Raw genomic sequence first — 16,845 nt, forward strand, 5'->3', positions numbered from 1 at the left:
CCACAATACTGTCTACCGTCAAACACCCCAAATAACATAACCAAAACCTAAATAAGTAAAACTTTTTAAGCCTAAATTAATGTTTATTTCCTTTGTTTTTGAGTACATTTTGGGCATAACTTTAAGAAATATATGTGAAATATGACATGTAGTGATATCAAATGACAAGAGTTCTTTTATATACATTATTCATTTTATTTTATATAATTATTTTGTAAAATGTGTTTTTACTTTTCAGTGATATATGACTGATACCTGCATGTCTAATGCTTAAATATTCTTAACACTTCATTATCCATTTCATTTAAGTGGTGGCACTGCGTCAAGCGGAGAGACATTTTACACGTGAAAAAGAGCGTTTACAGGATTTGCAGAGGCTTCAAGAAGAACAGAAAGCAAAAGAGATTCAAGATTTGCAAAAAGCTCTACGGGAATCTGAAAGGGATGTCACTCTGCTAACGGTATACATGTTATAATCTGATAATTCATAATTCCATTTTTTGATAAATTACAACAGAAATCATTAGAATATTATTATGGTTATGGCCTGTGAGCTAAACTATGTTCAGATTAATAAAGCAAAACTGATTTTTAAAAATGTATTTAACATTAGGTTATTCACATTTTTCTTTTTTTTTTTTTTTTTTGATATTTTTATTTTATTAATTTTCATTGTAATCATTCCATACAAACAGATCAATTTATAACCCAACAAATTTGAAAACAAATCAAACCCCACCCCTGAGAAGGAGAGCTTAGATAAAGGAAAATTTCTTTAAGCTTTTTAATAAGGCAACATTAGACAAAAGAAGGGGAGAAGTAAATATCTATATAAATAAGAGATGGAGAAGGGAGTTAAATGCAATAATAGTTAATTCTCTTATTCTAAAATAATATTGATTAAATCCTGCCAAGTTTTGAAAAAATTTTGTACAGATCCTCTAACTGAAAATTTGATTTTTTCCAATTTCAAATAATATAAAACATCAGTTTCCCACTGACTTATAAGAGGAGAATTAGGATTCTTCCAATTTAACAAAATAAGTCTGCGTGCCAAGAGTGTAGTGAATGCAATCACCGTTTGTTTGTCCTTCTCCAATTCAAGTCCATCTGGAAGGACACCAAACACAGCTGTTAGTGGGTTAGGAGGGATTGTGATACTAAGGCTGTCTGAGAGGCACTTAAAAATTTTTGTCCAAAATGATGTTAGTTTGGTGCAGGCCCAGAACATGTGACCCAGTGAGGCAGGAGCTTGGTTGCAGCGCTCGCAGGTTGGATCCTGGCCTGGAAACATTTTGGACAGTTTTAAGCGAGACAGATGAGCTCGATATATAATTTTTAGTTGAATAATTCTATGCTTTGCGCATATAGAACTCGAGTGAATTCTCTGATATATTGATTAAGAGATCTTCTTCCCAATGTCCTCTTGGATCTTTGAAAGGTAGGGACTCTAATAAGATTTTATATATTGCGGAAATAGTGTTTGTTTCCTCGGAATTGAGCAGTATTTTTTCCAGCATTGTGGAGGGTGCAAGGTGGGGGAAATCGGGCAATTTCTGTTTAACAAAATTTCTAATTTGAAGATAGTAAAAGAAATGTGTAGCTGGGAGGTTAAATTTTGAACCTAATTGTTCAAAAGATGTAAATATATTGTCTATATAAAGATCTCTGAGCATTTTAATCCCAAAACTTTTCCAGGTATTAAAAACTGGATATACTTGCGAAGGTTGAAAGAGGTGGTTCCCTTGCAGAGGTGCCACTGATAAAAGATTTTCCATCTTAAAATGCTTCCTAATTTGGTTCCATATTCTGAGTGAGTAAAGCACAATTGGGTTATTAGTATATTTGCGATAACTTTCATTTATTGGAGAGCAGAGCAGGGAATATAAAGAAGTACTACAGGATTTTACTTCTATTGCAGACCAAGCCTGTGTATGTGCATTTATTTGTGTCCAGGTTTTTATGGCTTGTATGTTTGCTGCCCAGTAATAAAACTGAAAATTAGGTAAAGCCATGCCACCTTCTGCCTGAGGTCTTTGTAGGGTCGCTCTTCGGATACGTGGGTGTTTTGAGTTCCAAATGAATGAGGTTATTATTGAATCTAACTGTTTAAAAAACGATTTATTGATATATATTGAAATGTTTTGAAATAAAAAGAGAAGTTTAGGAAGGATATTCATCTTAACAATGTTAATTCTTCCGGCTAGAGTGAGATGAAGGGTTGACCATCTATGCAAGTCTTGCTTAATTTTTTCCATACAGACGCCAAAATTTTGTTGATAAAGAGCTTTATGTTTACTTGTGATATTTACCCCTAGGTATTTAAACTGATCTGCTATGGTAAAAGGTAGGGTGTCTAATTTAATATTATATGCTTGTGAGTTCACTGGAAAGAGTATACTTTTATTCAGATTAATTCTAAGACCAGATATCTTTTGAAATTCTGTTAGTGCTGTTAAAACAGCAGGGACAGTGTTTTCTGGGTCCGATATATAAAAGACCATATCATCTGCATATAGAGAAATTTTCTGTTCCAGTCCTTCTCTGACAATCCCCTTTATCTGATGAGAATTTCGGCAGTGAACCGCCAGTGGTTCAATAGCGATTGCAAACAACAGTAGCGACAAGGGACATCCTTGTCTGGTACCACGTTCTAGTTTAAAGTAGTCTGAGCAAATTTTATTAATACAAACTGAAGCTTCTGGACTGGTATACAGTAGTTTAATCCAAGCACAAATATTCGGGCCAAACCCAAATTTCTCGTCTAATGATAGTAATATCTCTGGGGTGTTTGATTTTGCTGGTGAATATATATTTTTCTTTTTAGCTAATATACTATGCTTACATAAATATTATAGATGGAATACTATCTAAAGTCTGGTGTTTTTGTTGCCTAAATTGTCAATTTTTAAATGAAATAGTAATTTTAAACATTTCCAAATGATTTCTTACACCATGCATGCTGCTATAGTTATTACTGTATTTCTTTTATGTAATTTTACATATTTAAATATGTACTGTACAGTCCACTGAGCCAGTATTGACACCTGCTGCTTCTGTTTTTGTCATGGCCAAATGTTTTGAGAATGACACAAATATTAATTTTCACAAAGTTCACTGCCTCAGTTTTTATGATGCCGATTTGCATATACTCCAGAATGCTATGAAGAGTGATCAAATGAATTGCAATTAATTGCCAGGTTCCTCTTTGCCATGAAAATGAACTTATCCCAAAAAAACCCATTTCCACTGCTGTTGTGAAGACGGCTTCAGGGCGCCCAAGAAAGTCCAGCAAGCGCCAGGACCGTCTCCTAATGTTGATTCAGCTGTGGGATCAGGACACCACCAGTGCAGAGCTTGCTCAGGAATGGCAGCAGGCAGGTGGGATTACATCTGCACGCACAGTGAGGCGAAGACGTTTGGAGGATGGCCTGGTGTCAAGAAGGGCAGCAAAGAAGCCACTTCTCTCCAAGAAAACCATCAGGGACAGACTGATATTCTGCAAAAGGTACAGGGATTGGACTGCTGAGGACTGGGGAAAGTCATTTTATCTGATGAATCCCCTTTATGATTGTTTGGGACATCCGGAAAAAAGAAAAGGTGGGCGCTACCATCAGTCCTGTGTCATGCCAACAGTAAAGCATCCTGAGACCATTCATGCGTGGGGTTGCTTCTCAGCAAAGGGAGTGGCCTCACTCACAATTTTGCCTACGAACGCAGCCATAAATAAAGAATGGTACCAAAACATCCTTCGAGAGCACTTTTCCTAACCATCCAAGAACAGATTGGTGGCAAACAATGCCTTTTCCAGCATGATGGAGCACCGTGCCATAAGGCAAAAGTGATAACTAAGTGGCTTGGGGAACAAAACATCACAATTTAGGCCCATGGTCAGGAAACTCCCCAGACCTTAATCCCATTGAGAACTTGTGGTCAATCCTCAAGAGGCGGGTGGACAAACAAAAACACACAAATTCTGACAAACTCCAACCATTGATTAGGCAACAATGAGCTGCCATCAGTCAGGATTTGGCCCAGAAATTGATTAACAGCATGCCAGGGAGAATTGCAGAGGTCTTGAAAAAGAAGGGCCAACACTGCAAATATTGACTCTTGGCATAAACTTAATGTAATTTTCAATAAAAGCCTTTGAAAATTATGAAATGCTTGTAATTACACTTCAGTATTCCATAGAAACATCTGACAAAAATATCTAAAAACAGTGAAGCAGCAAACTTTGTGAAAACCAATACTTATGTTATTCTCAAAACATCTGGCCACGACTATGTACATCTGAAACTTACTCATTTTAAATTTTTACAGGATGTGTATGTCGTTATAGTAGTTACATAAAGAAGGATTTAAATTTTATTGCAAATTTCAAAATGTAAGAATTAGGCCAATTCTTATTTTGCATTTCTTCCAGTTTTCATGTACTATATTTTGTGGTGGTCTGATTTTATGTAACTAGGGTAAGGAAAATTAATATCTTTATTTTAATTTGTAGGCAACACTTCGTCAGCAAGGTCTCATTAACCAATACCGAAAGACCAGGTCTCCATCTCTACAACCATGTGATTCAGTTAAAGAAGTACAGCCTGACGGATCTTCTTGTGAGCAGCAGACTTCACAGTTAACAGCTCATCGACTGTCCAAAGGTCAGTGTTACTGCTCACTAATCATGTATATACATGGCACGTTGTGCATGCAGATACATTTAATTCCTAAGAGAAATGGTGAGCAAGATTGATTTGACTTGATCTAAACTATTTTAATTTATATACAGTAATCCCTCCTCCATCGCGGGGGTTGCGTTCCAGAGCCACCCGCGAAATAAGAAATTCCGCGAAGTAGAAACCATATGTTTATATGGTTATTTTTATATTGTCATGCTTGGGTCACAGATTTGTGCAGAAACACAGGATTTTGTAGAGAGACAGGAACGTTATTCAAACACTGCAAACAAACATTTGTCTCTTTTTCAAAAGTTTAAACTGTGCTCCATGACAAGACAGAGATGACAGTTCTGTCTCACAATTAAAAGAATGCAAACATATCTTCCTCTTCAACGGAGTGCGCGTCAGAGAGAGAAAAGCAAACAAATCAATAGGGCTGTTTTAAGTATGCGAAGCACCGCCGGTACAAAGCTGTTGAAGGCGGCAGCTCACACCCCCTCCGTCAGGAGCAGGGAGAGAGAGAGAGAGCCAGAAGAAAACAAACTCAAAAATCAATACGTGCCCTTTGAGCTTTTAAGTATGCGAAGCACCGTGCAGCATGTCCTTCAGGAAGCAGCTGCACACAGAAGGTAGCAACGTCCCTATCGTCTAGGTGTGCGAACAGCCCCCCTGCTCACACCCCCCTACGTCCGCGCAAGAGAGAGAGAAAGTAAGTTGGGTAGCTTCTCAGCCATCTGCCAATAGCGTCCCTTGTATGAAATCAACTGGGCAAACCAACTGAGGAAGCATGTACCAGAAATTAAAAGACCCATTGTCCGCAGAAACCCGCGAAGCAGCGAAAAATCCGCGATATATATTTAAATATGCTTACATATAAAATCTGCGATGGAGTAAAGCCGCGAAAGGCGAAGCGCGATATAGCGAGGGATCACTGTAGTCAATATAGGGTGCATACTAATTTACTGAAGGTGTCCATATCGGACTGCCACATTGTCCCCAAAAGCTTCCTTATATATATGTAAACTGAATTTTTCTTTTCAGTCACACACCAGTTGAAGGTTATATTCTGAAGCCTTGTCCCTCTCACTATTTTATTTAAGTGTGGGGGGAAAAAACTTGACTTTTCTTTTTTTGCTTTATTTCAATTTTTATTCAGTTTTGCTTGACAACTGTCTCTTGTCATTAATCAGAGATCAGGCTATACATGCTTCCATATACTAAGTTATGTGCACCATAGAGCAGGACATTTCTGTATGCTTATTTAAACAGTTTTAAGGACCCACTGGAACTTTGTTCAAAGGTAAATGGAAAAATTGATATATTGTAAATTTAGTCATAACTTCTTGTAAAATGTATGTGGCTGCCAAGGTGCAACAAGTTCCACTCTTCTCTCTCCAGTGGTACAAAACTACAGTTAATTATTTCTGTTCGAGAAATGCACAGACCCCTTGCAAATACCAGGGGCCTCATGCATAACACCGTGTGTAGAATTCGCACTATAACATGATGTAAGCACAAAAGCCGAAATGTGCTTATGCACAGAAAAATCCAGATGCTGCAATCTGTGCATTCGCCAACTTCCGCGTTCTTCCGCTACATAAATTCTGCTCAGCGTGGAAATAAACACACGTGCACGCGCTTGCTGTCCCGCCCCAACTCCTCCCAGAATTACGCCTCTTTGAATATGCAAATCAATATAAATAGCCCTTAAGCCCAGCATTCTGTGAAAAGGCAATGGGGAAAAATAGAAGAATTTCGGCGAATACCAAATGGAGGCAAAGAAAAACTTACTATTTGTTGGTTTAAACCAGGAGTGCCCAACTCCAGTCCTGGAGGGCCGCAGTGGCTGCAGGTTTTCATTCTAGCCCTTTTCTTAATTAGTGACCTGTTTTTGCTGCTAATTAACTTCTTTTGAATTAAGTTTAATTGACTTGGTTTTTAATAAATGTTTCCCTGAATTTCTTCGTCGTTCCTCTGAATTGCTTCATTTCTTTCCTTAAATGGCACCAACGCAGAAGTGATATGTGAAGTGAGTGAGCCAACAGAAGGCCAGCTAAGTCAGGGCCTGAAACTCCAACCAATTTCACTCCAACCAGCTGCTTAATGAGGCGCTGAGTCTTGTCGTTAATTAAACCCGTTCTTTAATTCCATGGCTTGTTGCCGCTCTCATTGTGCAATAGCAGACATTTCCAAAATTAAGGATTTTCTCTTTTCTAAGAGCAGATCAGCATTCTTGAGACCTTCACCTTTCTTTATTTTCAGATATTGTATGATGGTCACAGTTTGCTGGGCCTGTTTTGGCTCATTTTGTGTCTCGTTACTGTTTGGCTGCTAATTAAGGAAGAAAACAATTAAGGGGTCTGAGTCTCCAAGAGCAAGTCAAAGAAAATGAATTCAAAAGAAGTTAATTAGCAGCAAAAACCAGTCACTCATTAAGAAAAGGGTTAGAATGAAAACCTGTGGCCCTCCAGGACTGGAGTTGGGCACCCCTGGTTTAAACAGTTATATAAGCAACAAAAGGAAGTTGATCGAGTGACATAGCGTATTGGAGGAACTCGAAAGCTCAAAGTCGCACAGTGCCCGAAATAAAAAAGTTGTCACATATCAAAGTCGGCGTGAAAAGGCGAGTCGTAGCCCACCGTCTGAGTGTCATAGGAAAGCTTATTAGGGTACAGTGGAAAAAAAAGGCACACAGTGTGAGAAAAGCACGAAATGTCAACTTTAATCTCGAAATTTCCACTTTAATCACGTAGTTTATTTTGTCATTAAAGTAGAACATCATAAACTTCGTCTTAAAATCATTTAATTTACTAGTTTCTCAAATCCCATCCTAACTAAAGTAGCTCGTTAAATGCTTTGTTGTGTATTTGATCTTATATCTGCTCTATGTGCCTGAATCACTACGTGCTCTTCCTCCGACAGGACACAGAATCCATTATGTTCGTAATATTACAGCTCTCTGAGTAATTAAAATACTGAGAAGTATACCTGATATCGTTTTCATGATGATATGAGTTAAAGCATGTTATTAAACATGGGAACACGGTGGCGCAGTGATTGTTCATGTCTTACAGCAAGATGCTTGCTGCGCCATGCGTGACCTTCAATGAAATGCTTTATTACAGAAGTACTGTCTTTTTCAAACATACTAACCCCCAATTCCTGTCCTTACTTTTCTTTCTCCAAATACCCAATCGCCACACAATCAGCTCTGTAATAGACGTTAAGCCATCTGTAAGCTTAGAACGCAGATTCTTCAAAACTTTTAAGGAACATTGAAATATCTTCGTAATGTTTAATTATTCTATACATCTATCCTTCCAGTGTCGCGCCAGCCACAGCATGAAAACAGCGCGAGGCAGGAACAATCAGTGAACGAAGCTCAAGCTCGCTAGCGCTGCGGCACCATGTAGTTAAAGTTTTATCTGTATAATATAATCAACATATTTTGCTGCATTTCATCCTAAAAATGATATCGTCATCATATGTAAATACGCGCTTTATAAAGTGGCTCAGGATGTGCAATATTATAACTGTATCATAAGTACAATTACCTCACGGTAACTTGCAAGTACAAACAGTTCTACAAGGAGCACTTGAGCCTCCGTCGTGGATGTGGATCTAAGAAAGGGTAACCACACAGGAACAGGAATACTGCTTTGACGCTGGATGCCGCCAGTCTGCCAAACCTAACGGAGAACTTGCGTACGACAGGGTATGAGGTACCATGGAAAAGTGCATGGCTTTACGCCAAGTGTAGGTTTTATACATCGCGATTTGAACGTGGAAACGTTCTTACGCAACATTTCTGTACGTACGCACCGTTTATACATGAGGCCCCAGTTCTCTAATTTTACTGAAAAATAAAGTCCTGCATTGAAATCAGAAAAAATGTTATGTATATAAGAAAAAATGTTAAGATTTAAAAAAAAAAAAAGGAAATATGATATTTGCGTAAGGTAGTCAATCCCTGTGTTGTGGAAGCTTTATGTTTACACATGTGAAAAAAATATTACATAAAATAACTGCCACAGTTAAGTTGTGGTTATTCAGGTTGTGAATGTAAAATGCAGAGCATAAGTTTGACAAACAAGAGATCATTAAATCCATCATGATAGTTTGTTTAGCAAAAGGTTTCAAGGTTTTTGTTTCAGCTCCAAAACTTGGTAGTTTTTTCCAGATTCCCACAACTGCTTGCTTCCTGACTTCAGTTTTAAATGCATTTCCCCCTAATTTCCACTGGCATCCTCGAGTATGCAACTCGCCGTTTAGTCCAAAGAATTCTGCTGAATCTACTTTATCAATGACTGTGAAAATTTTGAAGACCTGGACTAAGACCCTTCACAGTTTGCTCAAGACTAAGATTTAATTCTCTGAGCCTACCAGAGCAGTTCAAGTCCTTATATTTTGGGATTTGCTTGGTTACTATCTTCTGCACTGCTTCAAGCACTGCTGTGTCTACTTTATATCGTGGTGACCAGAACTGCCCACTGTACTTGAGATCCAGTCTCACTAATGCATTATGAAGTCCCGGCATAATGTTCCTTAATTTATATTCAACAGTTTTTATGATATAACCTGGCATGTTATTTTTCTTTTTAATCATTGCTTAGACAATGTGAATGTTGTTTCAATGTAAACCCCTAAATCCTTTTCAGAGGTTGTTTCCTGTATGAAAGTGTCTACCATCTTATATTTTTCATTGATGTTCGTTTTGCTAATGATTAGCACTTTGCACTTTTCTTCCTTAAACTGCCTTTTCTAGGTGTTAGCCCAGTTCTGAAGTTTGTCCAAGATTTTTGTATTGTTTTTCACTGCCTCCCAAGTATGTTCTATCCCAGCATATTTCACAAGTTTACTGATTGCACTGGAATCTATGTCATTAATATAACTTAGAAAAAAAAAAGCAATCACAGCACATACACTGTGGGTCTCCACTGATAACCTCATCCCACATTGAGCTTTCACCTCCTGCTGGTTAACTTGAGGTCCAGTTTTGCAGGTTACATCTGATGCCAATAGATTCTAGTTTCTAAATTAGTATTTTCCCCAAGCTTAAATTCCATAAGGTAACAACAAAAATACTTGGAAGGAAAGCTGACACCCCTTTTATTTGTCACTCATAACAAGGGACAGCAAGACCTTAGCATCACGCGAGGCAAAAGGGCACACCCCTGACCAGCTATGAGATCTCACTTGAACCTCAAGTCTGTCTTCTGCAGTTAACCAGCAAGTTTTGCAGACAGGCTCACTCTAGCATTTCTGTAATTGGGCCTGTAACAATCTAATGCAATATGTTCTTGTGTACAACATATTGTTCACATATAACTTGTGGCCTCAAGACACCACATTTTGAGACTTCAGGGGATCCATATGAGAAGAGGAAATAATGGTTAACTCGGTTTGTTTCTTTAAATTTATAGGCAAATTTCTTTACGTTGCTGTCTGGTACAGAAGACACTGCATTGTATAATGTATGAATCTTGGTTTTAGGCTAGGTGTCAAATTAAATAACTGAAGGAAAGTAAAAGTTTCAACAGCCAGCCCATCTAATAAAACTTTTCAGTGTTGCAAACATTGCTGTCCCAAAAAAAGCATTGTTACAATATATTTATAGCAGCACACTCAAATCTCCAAGGGGACTCAGTTCTTCTGTGTAATTTTAAGTATAATAGCATGGTCAAAACTCCAAGGGAGACCACTTGATTAGGAACTTTTGTTAAATTTGAAGAGCATTACATGGAAGGACAAAAAAGCAGACAAACATTGAGAGTATTGGTATTTATGTGTTTCTGCTTAAAGCTCTATGTGGAATCATGTGTGTTCATTTGTGAAAATGTTTTTTTCCCATTCCCTGGTCCCTCTGTGATGATGATAATATAAAGCAGGCATTAAACAAATGAGGATGGACTTTATGCGTGGGCATACAGGGTACACAGGTGTTCAGGTTTCAGACATTGACAATCTAATCACACTATAATTGGTCAGTCACTGTAATAATGTTTGTCTTTCACTTCTGTTATTCCCTATCATTTTTCATAAGTTCATGAAAATCACTATGGCCAGACATGCTGAAGCAAAAAAGGAATTAATTACAAAAGGGTTTTATTTATTTATTTTTTTTTTTTTTTAGATGGCAATTCGCCATCTCTAACGGCAGTGGTGCAAGTATACCTCTGTAGCTGCTCTGCTGCGTCTGGTAAACAGTAAACCAAGGGCAATCCTCTACAAGATCAGGCTTACAGTGTAACGTATTAGTAGCACAATATTTAGAACATTTAACACCGGGCTTTGACCTGCTCTTCCTCATACTCTCCTGGTCTGCCACAGTGGTAATTCCAACCCACCAGTGTTCTTAAGATGGGAGCTAAAGCAGGACGATTACCCGTGTTGTGGCTCCTATCTCTTATACTTGGGTACTAAAGCAGCTTCTGTTTTGAATGAAGTCTTGAGACTGTACCTGCCTTCTCTATACAGGAATAAAGTACCTGTATTTCCCATGCAAACCTGGACTCGCCTTCCTGTCTCTCATGCAACTCTGTGCCCCAAGCTTGACAATGCCTGTATAAAAAAAAAAAAAAGAAAGAACAGTGCTTCTTAAACTGCAAAAAATATTTGATTGGAAAAAGGACACCCTAGATGTAACTTTTTTTTAATGGCAATACAGGTATGAAAATGAGACACTAGATTTAACTTCTTTTTTTTTCAGTGTAATCTTGTGCCACTTCTCACTTTTTTTTGTTCATTGCAAAGAAAACTTTGAGAAGCACTATGAAACTCGGAACAGTACAGTATCCACACACGACACAACTACCCACACGGATGCTCAGTTAAGCACTGAGTCAGAAATTGATTATACCACTATGATGATGTACCTACACTCCCACTGAGCTTCACCAAGTTGTAAGCTGGAGGGCTGATCGCACCCTCAGAGGACACAGACACCCCTGGGAAAACCCCTAAACAGCTGACAGTCTACCTTCACATTGCTCCTTACCCTTCTTACTTGCGCTATAACGCGCGATAAACCTCTTGCGCGGTACTCCGCTTACTTAAAAGCCTTGTACAGCACCTGTCAGTTTCGGAATTGATTGTTTGCTTTTCTCTCTCTCTCTCACTGACGTTCTCTGCTGCTGGCGGAACTGTCATCTCTGACTTGTCATGGAGCACGTTTAAACTTTTGAAAAAGTGACAAATGTTTGTTTGCAGTGTTTGAATAAAGTTCCTGTTTTTCTACAACCTCCTGTGTTTCTGTGCAAATCTGTGACCCAAGCGTGGCAAAGTCTGCCCCAGACTGGAAATTTTGCAACAGATTGTCAGTTTCTTTTGGTATAAGAAGAAAAAGACAGTCTGTTGCAGGGTTCCTGAGACTATGCGCAGAAAGTGTAGGAGTGGAATTAAGTATTTTTTGCATCGCATTATTATCTTTAGTGGCCATTTTTGGTCAAAAAAACTTTCATTATATTGAAATTTACAGTATATTTCATTAAAACAAAATCCATTAAACATGATGTTGTATGAATGTTTGTCCAGGCCAACAAAAAGTATTTGTTATTCTGAAAATGTTGTTACTTCTGTTTCTTTATAATGGGATCTGACTGGTGAAAATGTATTCTATATTTCTTTTATAAACAGTTCAAATAATGACTTTAGCAGTATTTGAAATAAACATATGAATTTCCAGTAAAAAAATAACTTTAAATTTTGAAAAGTGAAAGGATAATTGACATTGTCAGCACCTGCAAATAACAACAGTAAATTAAACATATATGTTTATATTTTACATGAGCATTAAGTATACATTTAGTACATTCTTAGTGTTAAATTAAACTGATTGATGATAACAATGTGCCTGGTTTAGGGGTAGGAACTGTTATGTCCATGAGTTGTGGGTTCAAGCCCTCGTCCCATCACTACACTGTGTGAAATTTGCAAGTTCCCCCAGTGTTTCAGATTCCCTACCCCAAGTCCCCCCACCCCACCCTCCCATCCTTTCAGACACAAGCATCTTGTTATTGTCGTGGCTAAACTCTGCACAGACTTAGTAAGTGTGCGAGTTTGTGCCCCTGTAGCTACCAGGATAGGCCCGTCCCTTCCAAACCTTGAAAGGTAATTGGGTTCACAAAATCAATGAACCTTTCAATACTTTACAACTTTGTGCTGAAGATAACTAGTAATGAAATGTTTAGTTGACAACTGGAGGATATTGTTTGTTTGTTTGTTTAAAACATGTCAGGGAAAAAACTGAATCTTTGCACTACTTAAAAATTGCAGGGAGCAAACATCATTCAAATAACCTCAATATCTTACAAAAAAATCTTCCTGATAGAATGAACCAAGTCCATTTCTGAACTCCTGTTTGCAAAGCTGGTGCATACTCACCTCATAATATATAAAGCTGTTATTGCTGAAAAGGAGGTGCTACACAATTTAATGTGGAGGATGGAATTCTGTTGCAAACAACGTAGTTCCTTGTTTAAATATTTTTTTCTAATGTAAAGAGTATAACTATATAACAAATGTACTTCAGTGTTATGAAATAAAGAAAAAATCCATGTAGGGTTTTGTTACTCAGTAAATTAGAAAAATTGGTCATGGGGCTGTTTGAGACACCTTACTGCATTTCAGTCTAACAAAAAGCAAAGAAATCACCTAACATGGTACCCCGTCTAACTGTTTGAATGCCATATAAACTAGATATAAGAATGTTATAAATGTAGCTGAATAATTGCCTGTGTGTTTTAATCTGTGATTGAATTGCAGTTGATATTCAAGCCAATTCACTATGTAGGTAATCTAGCATAATTATTATTTGTTACTGTGCTGTTATTGATGAAATTCATGTTTAATATAAATTTATTTGCGAAATTACTAATGTATTTTTTTACTTTCTTTTTCTTAAGAGTCAAAAGAATCTCTTCTGTCTAAAATAGATGAGATTCAGTCTCTCTATCAAACTGTAATGGTTGACAAGAATTCATCAGAAGAGGAAGGAGACACTGATACCTAATTAAACTTATGTACAAAAAAAATTGAATAGGCTGTTTCAACCTTAAATGTGAATTATTCTGAGCTCCTGTTTCACACACTGGAATATGAATGTTTTCTTTTTTATTTAACATATGTATTAAAAACATTTTTCAGAAATTAAGAAAATACTGAAATCCACTTTCCAAATGGATTTACTAATTTATTAAATAAACTCTTGTTTTTGTAACCTTTGTGCAGTTTCATTTGTGTTATTTTTCAGTAGTGTTGTTTATTTTAATGTCAAAGACCTTTGAAGGTATCCATGTAAAAGGTGTTGGTCAATCGTGTTGCTAGCATATTTAAAGTCATAGATTACGCAGTTAATTTTATTAAGTTATAGATCAACTATCATCTTCTACAAAGGAGAAAGGTGTCCGGTTTCAACAACTAACATTTCAGTCCAATAGTTAACTGAATAACTTTATATGAAGTTTCAGGATCAAAACCGGAGCCATTCACACAAATCATGTAGTGAACCAGGGAGAACGTGTGTAGCAGCTGTCAAAACGTCTCACCAGATGACATTTGCTTCTGTGTTTTCACCAATATCTTAAATGTTTCTCAGCCACCATCCTCTATGCTTCAAGAAGAACACAATTGTGTTGCTACTGAAAACATCCAAGGTGTCATGTTTGAATGACCACCAACTAGTGGTGCCAATCTCAATGGCCATAAACAATATGGCAAGACTTGTGATAGAATACATAAGCAGCACTTTTTGTGGACTCCTAAAATTTCCTAAAATGTGTTTACCGTTGGGATAAGTAAGTGGATAATGCAGTTTCTCTGGCCCATCACAAAATCCTTGAACACCTGAGCAAAAGCAACACCTCAGCTGGTATGTTTTTCATGTACAGTGGTGTGAAAAACTATTTGCCCCCTTCCTGATTTCTTATTCTTTTGCATGTTTGTCACACAAAATGTTTCTGATCATCAAACACATTTAACCATTAGTCAAATATAACACAAGTAAACACAAAATGCAGTTTGTAAATGGTGGTTTTTATTATTTAGGGAGAAAAAAAAATCCAAACCTACATGGCCCTGTGTGAAAAAGTAATTGCCCCCTGAACCTAATAACTGGTTGGGCCACCCTTAGCAGCAATAACTGCAATCAAGCGTTTGCGATAACTTGCAATGAGTCTATTACAGCGCTCTGGAGGAATTTTGGCCCACTCATCTTTGCAAAATTGTTGTAATTCAGCTTTATTTGAGGGTTTTCTAGCATGAACCGCCTTTTTAAGGTCATGCCATAGCATCTCAATTGGATTCAGGTCAGGACTTTGACTAGGCCACTCCAAAGTCTTCATTTTGTTTTTCTTCAGCCATTCAGAGGTGGATTTGCTGGTGTGTTTTGGGTCATTGTCCTGTTGCAGCACCCAAGATCGCTTCAGCTTGAGTTGACGAACAGATGGCCGGACATTCTCCTTCAGGATTTTTTGGTAGACAGTAGAATTCATGGTTCCATCTATCACAGCAAGCCTTCCAGGTCCTGAAGCAGCAAAACAACCCCAGACCATCACACTACCACCACCATATTTTACTGTTGGTATGATGTTCTTTTTCTGAAATGCTGTGCTCCTTTTACGCCAGATGTAATGGGACATTTGCCTTCCAAAAAGTTCAGCTTTTGTCTCATCAGTCCACAAGGTATTTTCCCAAAAGTCTTGGCAATCATTGAGATGTTTCTTAGCAAAATTGAGACAAGCCCTAATGTTCTTTTTGCTTAACAGTGGTTTGCGTCTTGGACATCTGCCATGCAGGCCGTTTTTGCCCAGTCTCTTTCTTATGGTGGAGTCGTGAACACTGACCTTAATTGAAGCAAGTGAGGCCTGCAGTTCTTTAGACGTTGTCCTGGGGTCTTTTGTGACCTCTCGGATGAGTCGTCTCTGCGCTCTTGGGGTAATTTTGGTCGGCCGGCCACTCCTGGGAAGGTTCACCACTGTTCCATGTTTTTGCCATTTGTGGATAATGGCTCTCACTGTGGTTCGCTGGAGTCCCAAAGCTTTAGAAATGGCTTTATAACCTTTACCAGACTGATAGATCTCAATTACTTCTGTTCTCATTTGTTCCTGAATTTCTTTGGATCTTGGCATGATGTCTAGCTTTTGAGGTGCTTTTGGTCTACTTCTTGGTGTCAGGCAACTCCTATTTAAGTGATTTCTTGATTGAAACAGGTGTGGCAGTAATCAGGCCTGGGGGTGGCTACGGAAATTGAACTCAGGTGTGATACACCACAGTTAGGTTATTTTTTAACAAGGGGGCAATTACTTTTTCACACAGGGCCATATAGGTTTGGATTTTTTTTCTCCCTAAATAATAAAAACCATCATTTAAAAACTGCATTTTGTGTTTACTTGTGTTATATTTGACTAATGGTTAAATGTGTTTGATGATCAGAAACATTTTGTGTGACAAACATGCAAAAGAAAAAGAAATCAGGAAGGGGGCAAATAGTTTTTCACACCACTGTATATCAGCTCAGCATTTAATATAATCATGTAAGCCAGTGGCGAAGACCAAAATTCTAAGCTTCTGTGATTGTGTCCTGGTCTGTCTGACTGGAAGACCCTAGGTTGTAATGAGTGAGAATAAAACCTCACCCCCTCTACCCCTCAATACAGTGCCCCAAATCGAACTTGCTGAGCCCAAATACGATATTCCCTCTTCACCCATGACTGCATTGCCAAGTTCAGCTGCAAATGCATCACTGAGTTTTCTTATTTTAATCTCTGAAGTACACATGTGGAAATTCCCAGATTAGAATATGTATATAAACATTTTTCAAAGACCTAAAATATTACCTGGAACACAATCACAATGGTCACTTAGAATTGTAATATTTGTCACCACCAATATCTCACCTAAATCAGCCCATCCCTCAAAAATAAACGAGTAAACAATTACTGAAAGAAGTAAGAAAGAGTCCACTTTGAATGACCAGCGTGCCTTTATTGTAGAGAGGTTGTGCAATATATAAACTCTTCCACTACTTATAAAATCCCATATTGTGTTGTAATTTGATGTATACAAATTATCAGTGTAAAAACTTTGAAACTGGCAGGAGTGATGAGGGTGATTTATTTCATTATTGCATATCATGCAAACCATCAACTTTTGAATCCATTTAGTCCATTGT

The 16,845-nt window shown here is 37.8% G+C and overlaps 1 protein-coding gene across 2 annotated transcripts in view; it reads left to right on the forward strand.

Moving 5' to 3' along the window:
* cchcr1 (coiled-coil alpha-helical rod protein 1) overlaps positions 1–13,897 on the forward strand; it is a 144,364-nt gene extending 130,467 nt beyond the window's left edge. For both annotated transcript variants that reach the window (XM_028808466.2, XM_051931961.1), the window contains exons 17-19: positions 310–461; positions 4,508–4,658; positions 13,580–13,897. In XM_028808466.2, coding sequence (XP_028664299.1) covers positions 310–461; positions 4,508–4,658; positions 13,580–13,686 — 410 coding nt within the window. In that variant the 3' untranslated portion in view covers positions 13,687–13,897. The remainder of the gene's footprint in view (positions 1–309; positions 462–4,507; positions 4,659–13,579) is intronic.
* The last annotated feature ends 2,948 nt before the right edge of the window (positions 13,898–16,845 follow it).

This window comes from Erpetoichthys calabaricus, chromosome 1 (genome assembly GCF_900747795.2).
Source record: "Erpetoichthys calabaricus chromosome 1, fErpCal1.3, whole genome shotgun sequence".
Taxonomy (NCBI): Eukaryota; Metazoa; Chordata; class Cladistia; order Polypteriformes; family Polypteridae; genus Erpetoichthys; species Erpetoichthys calabaricus.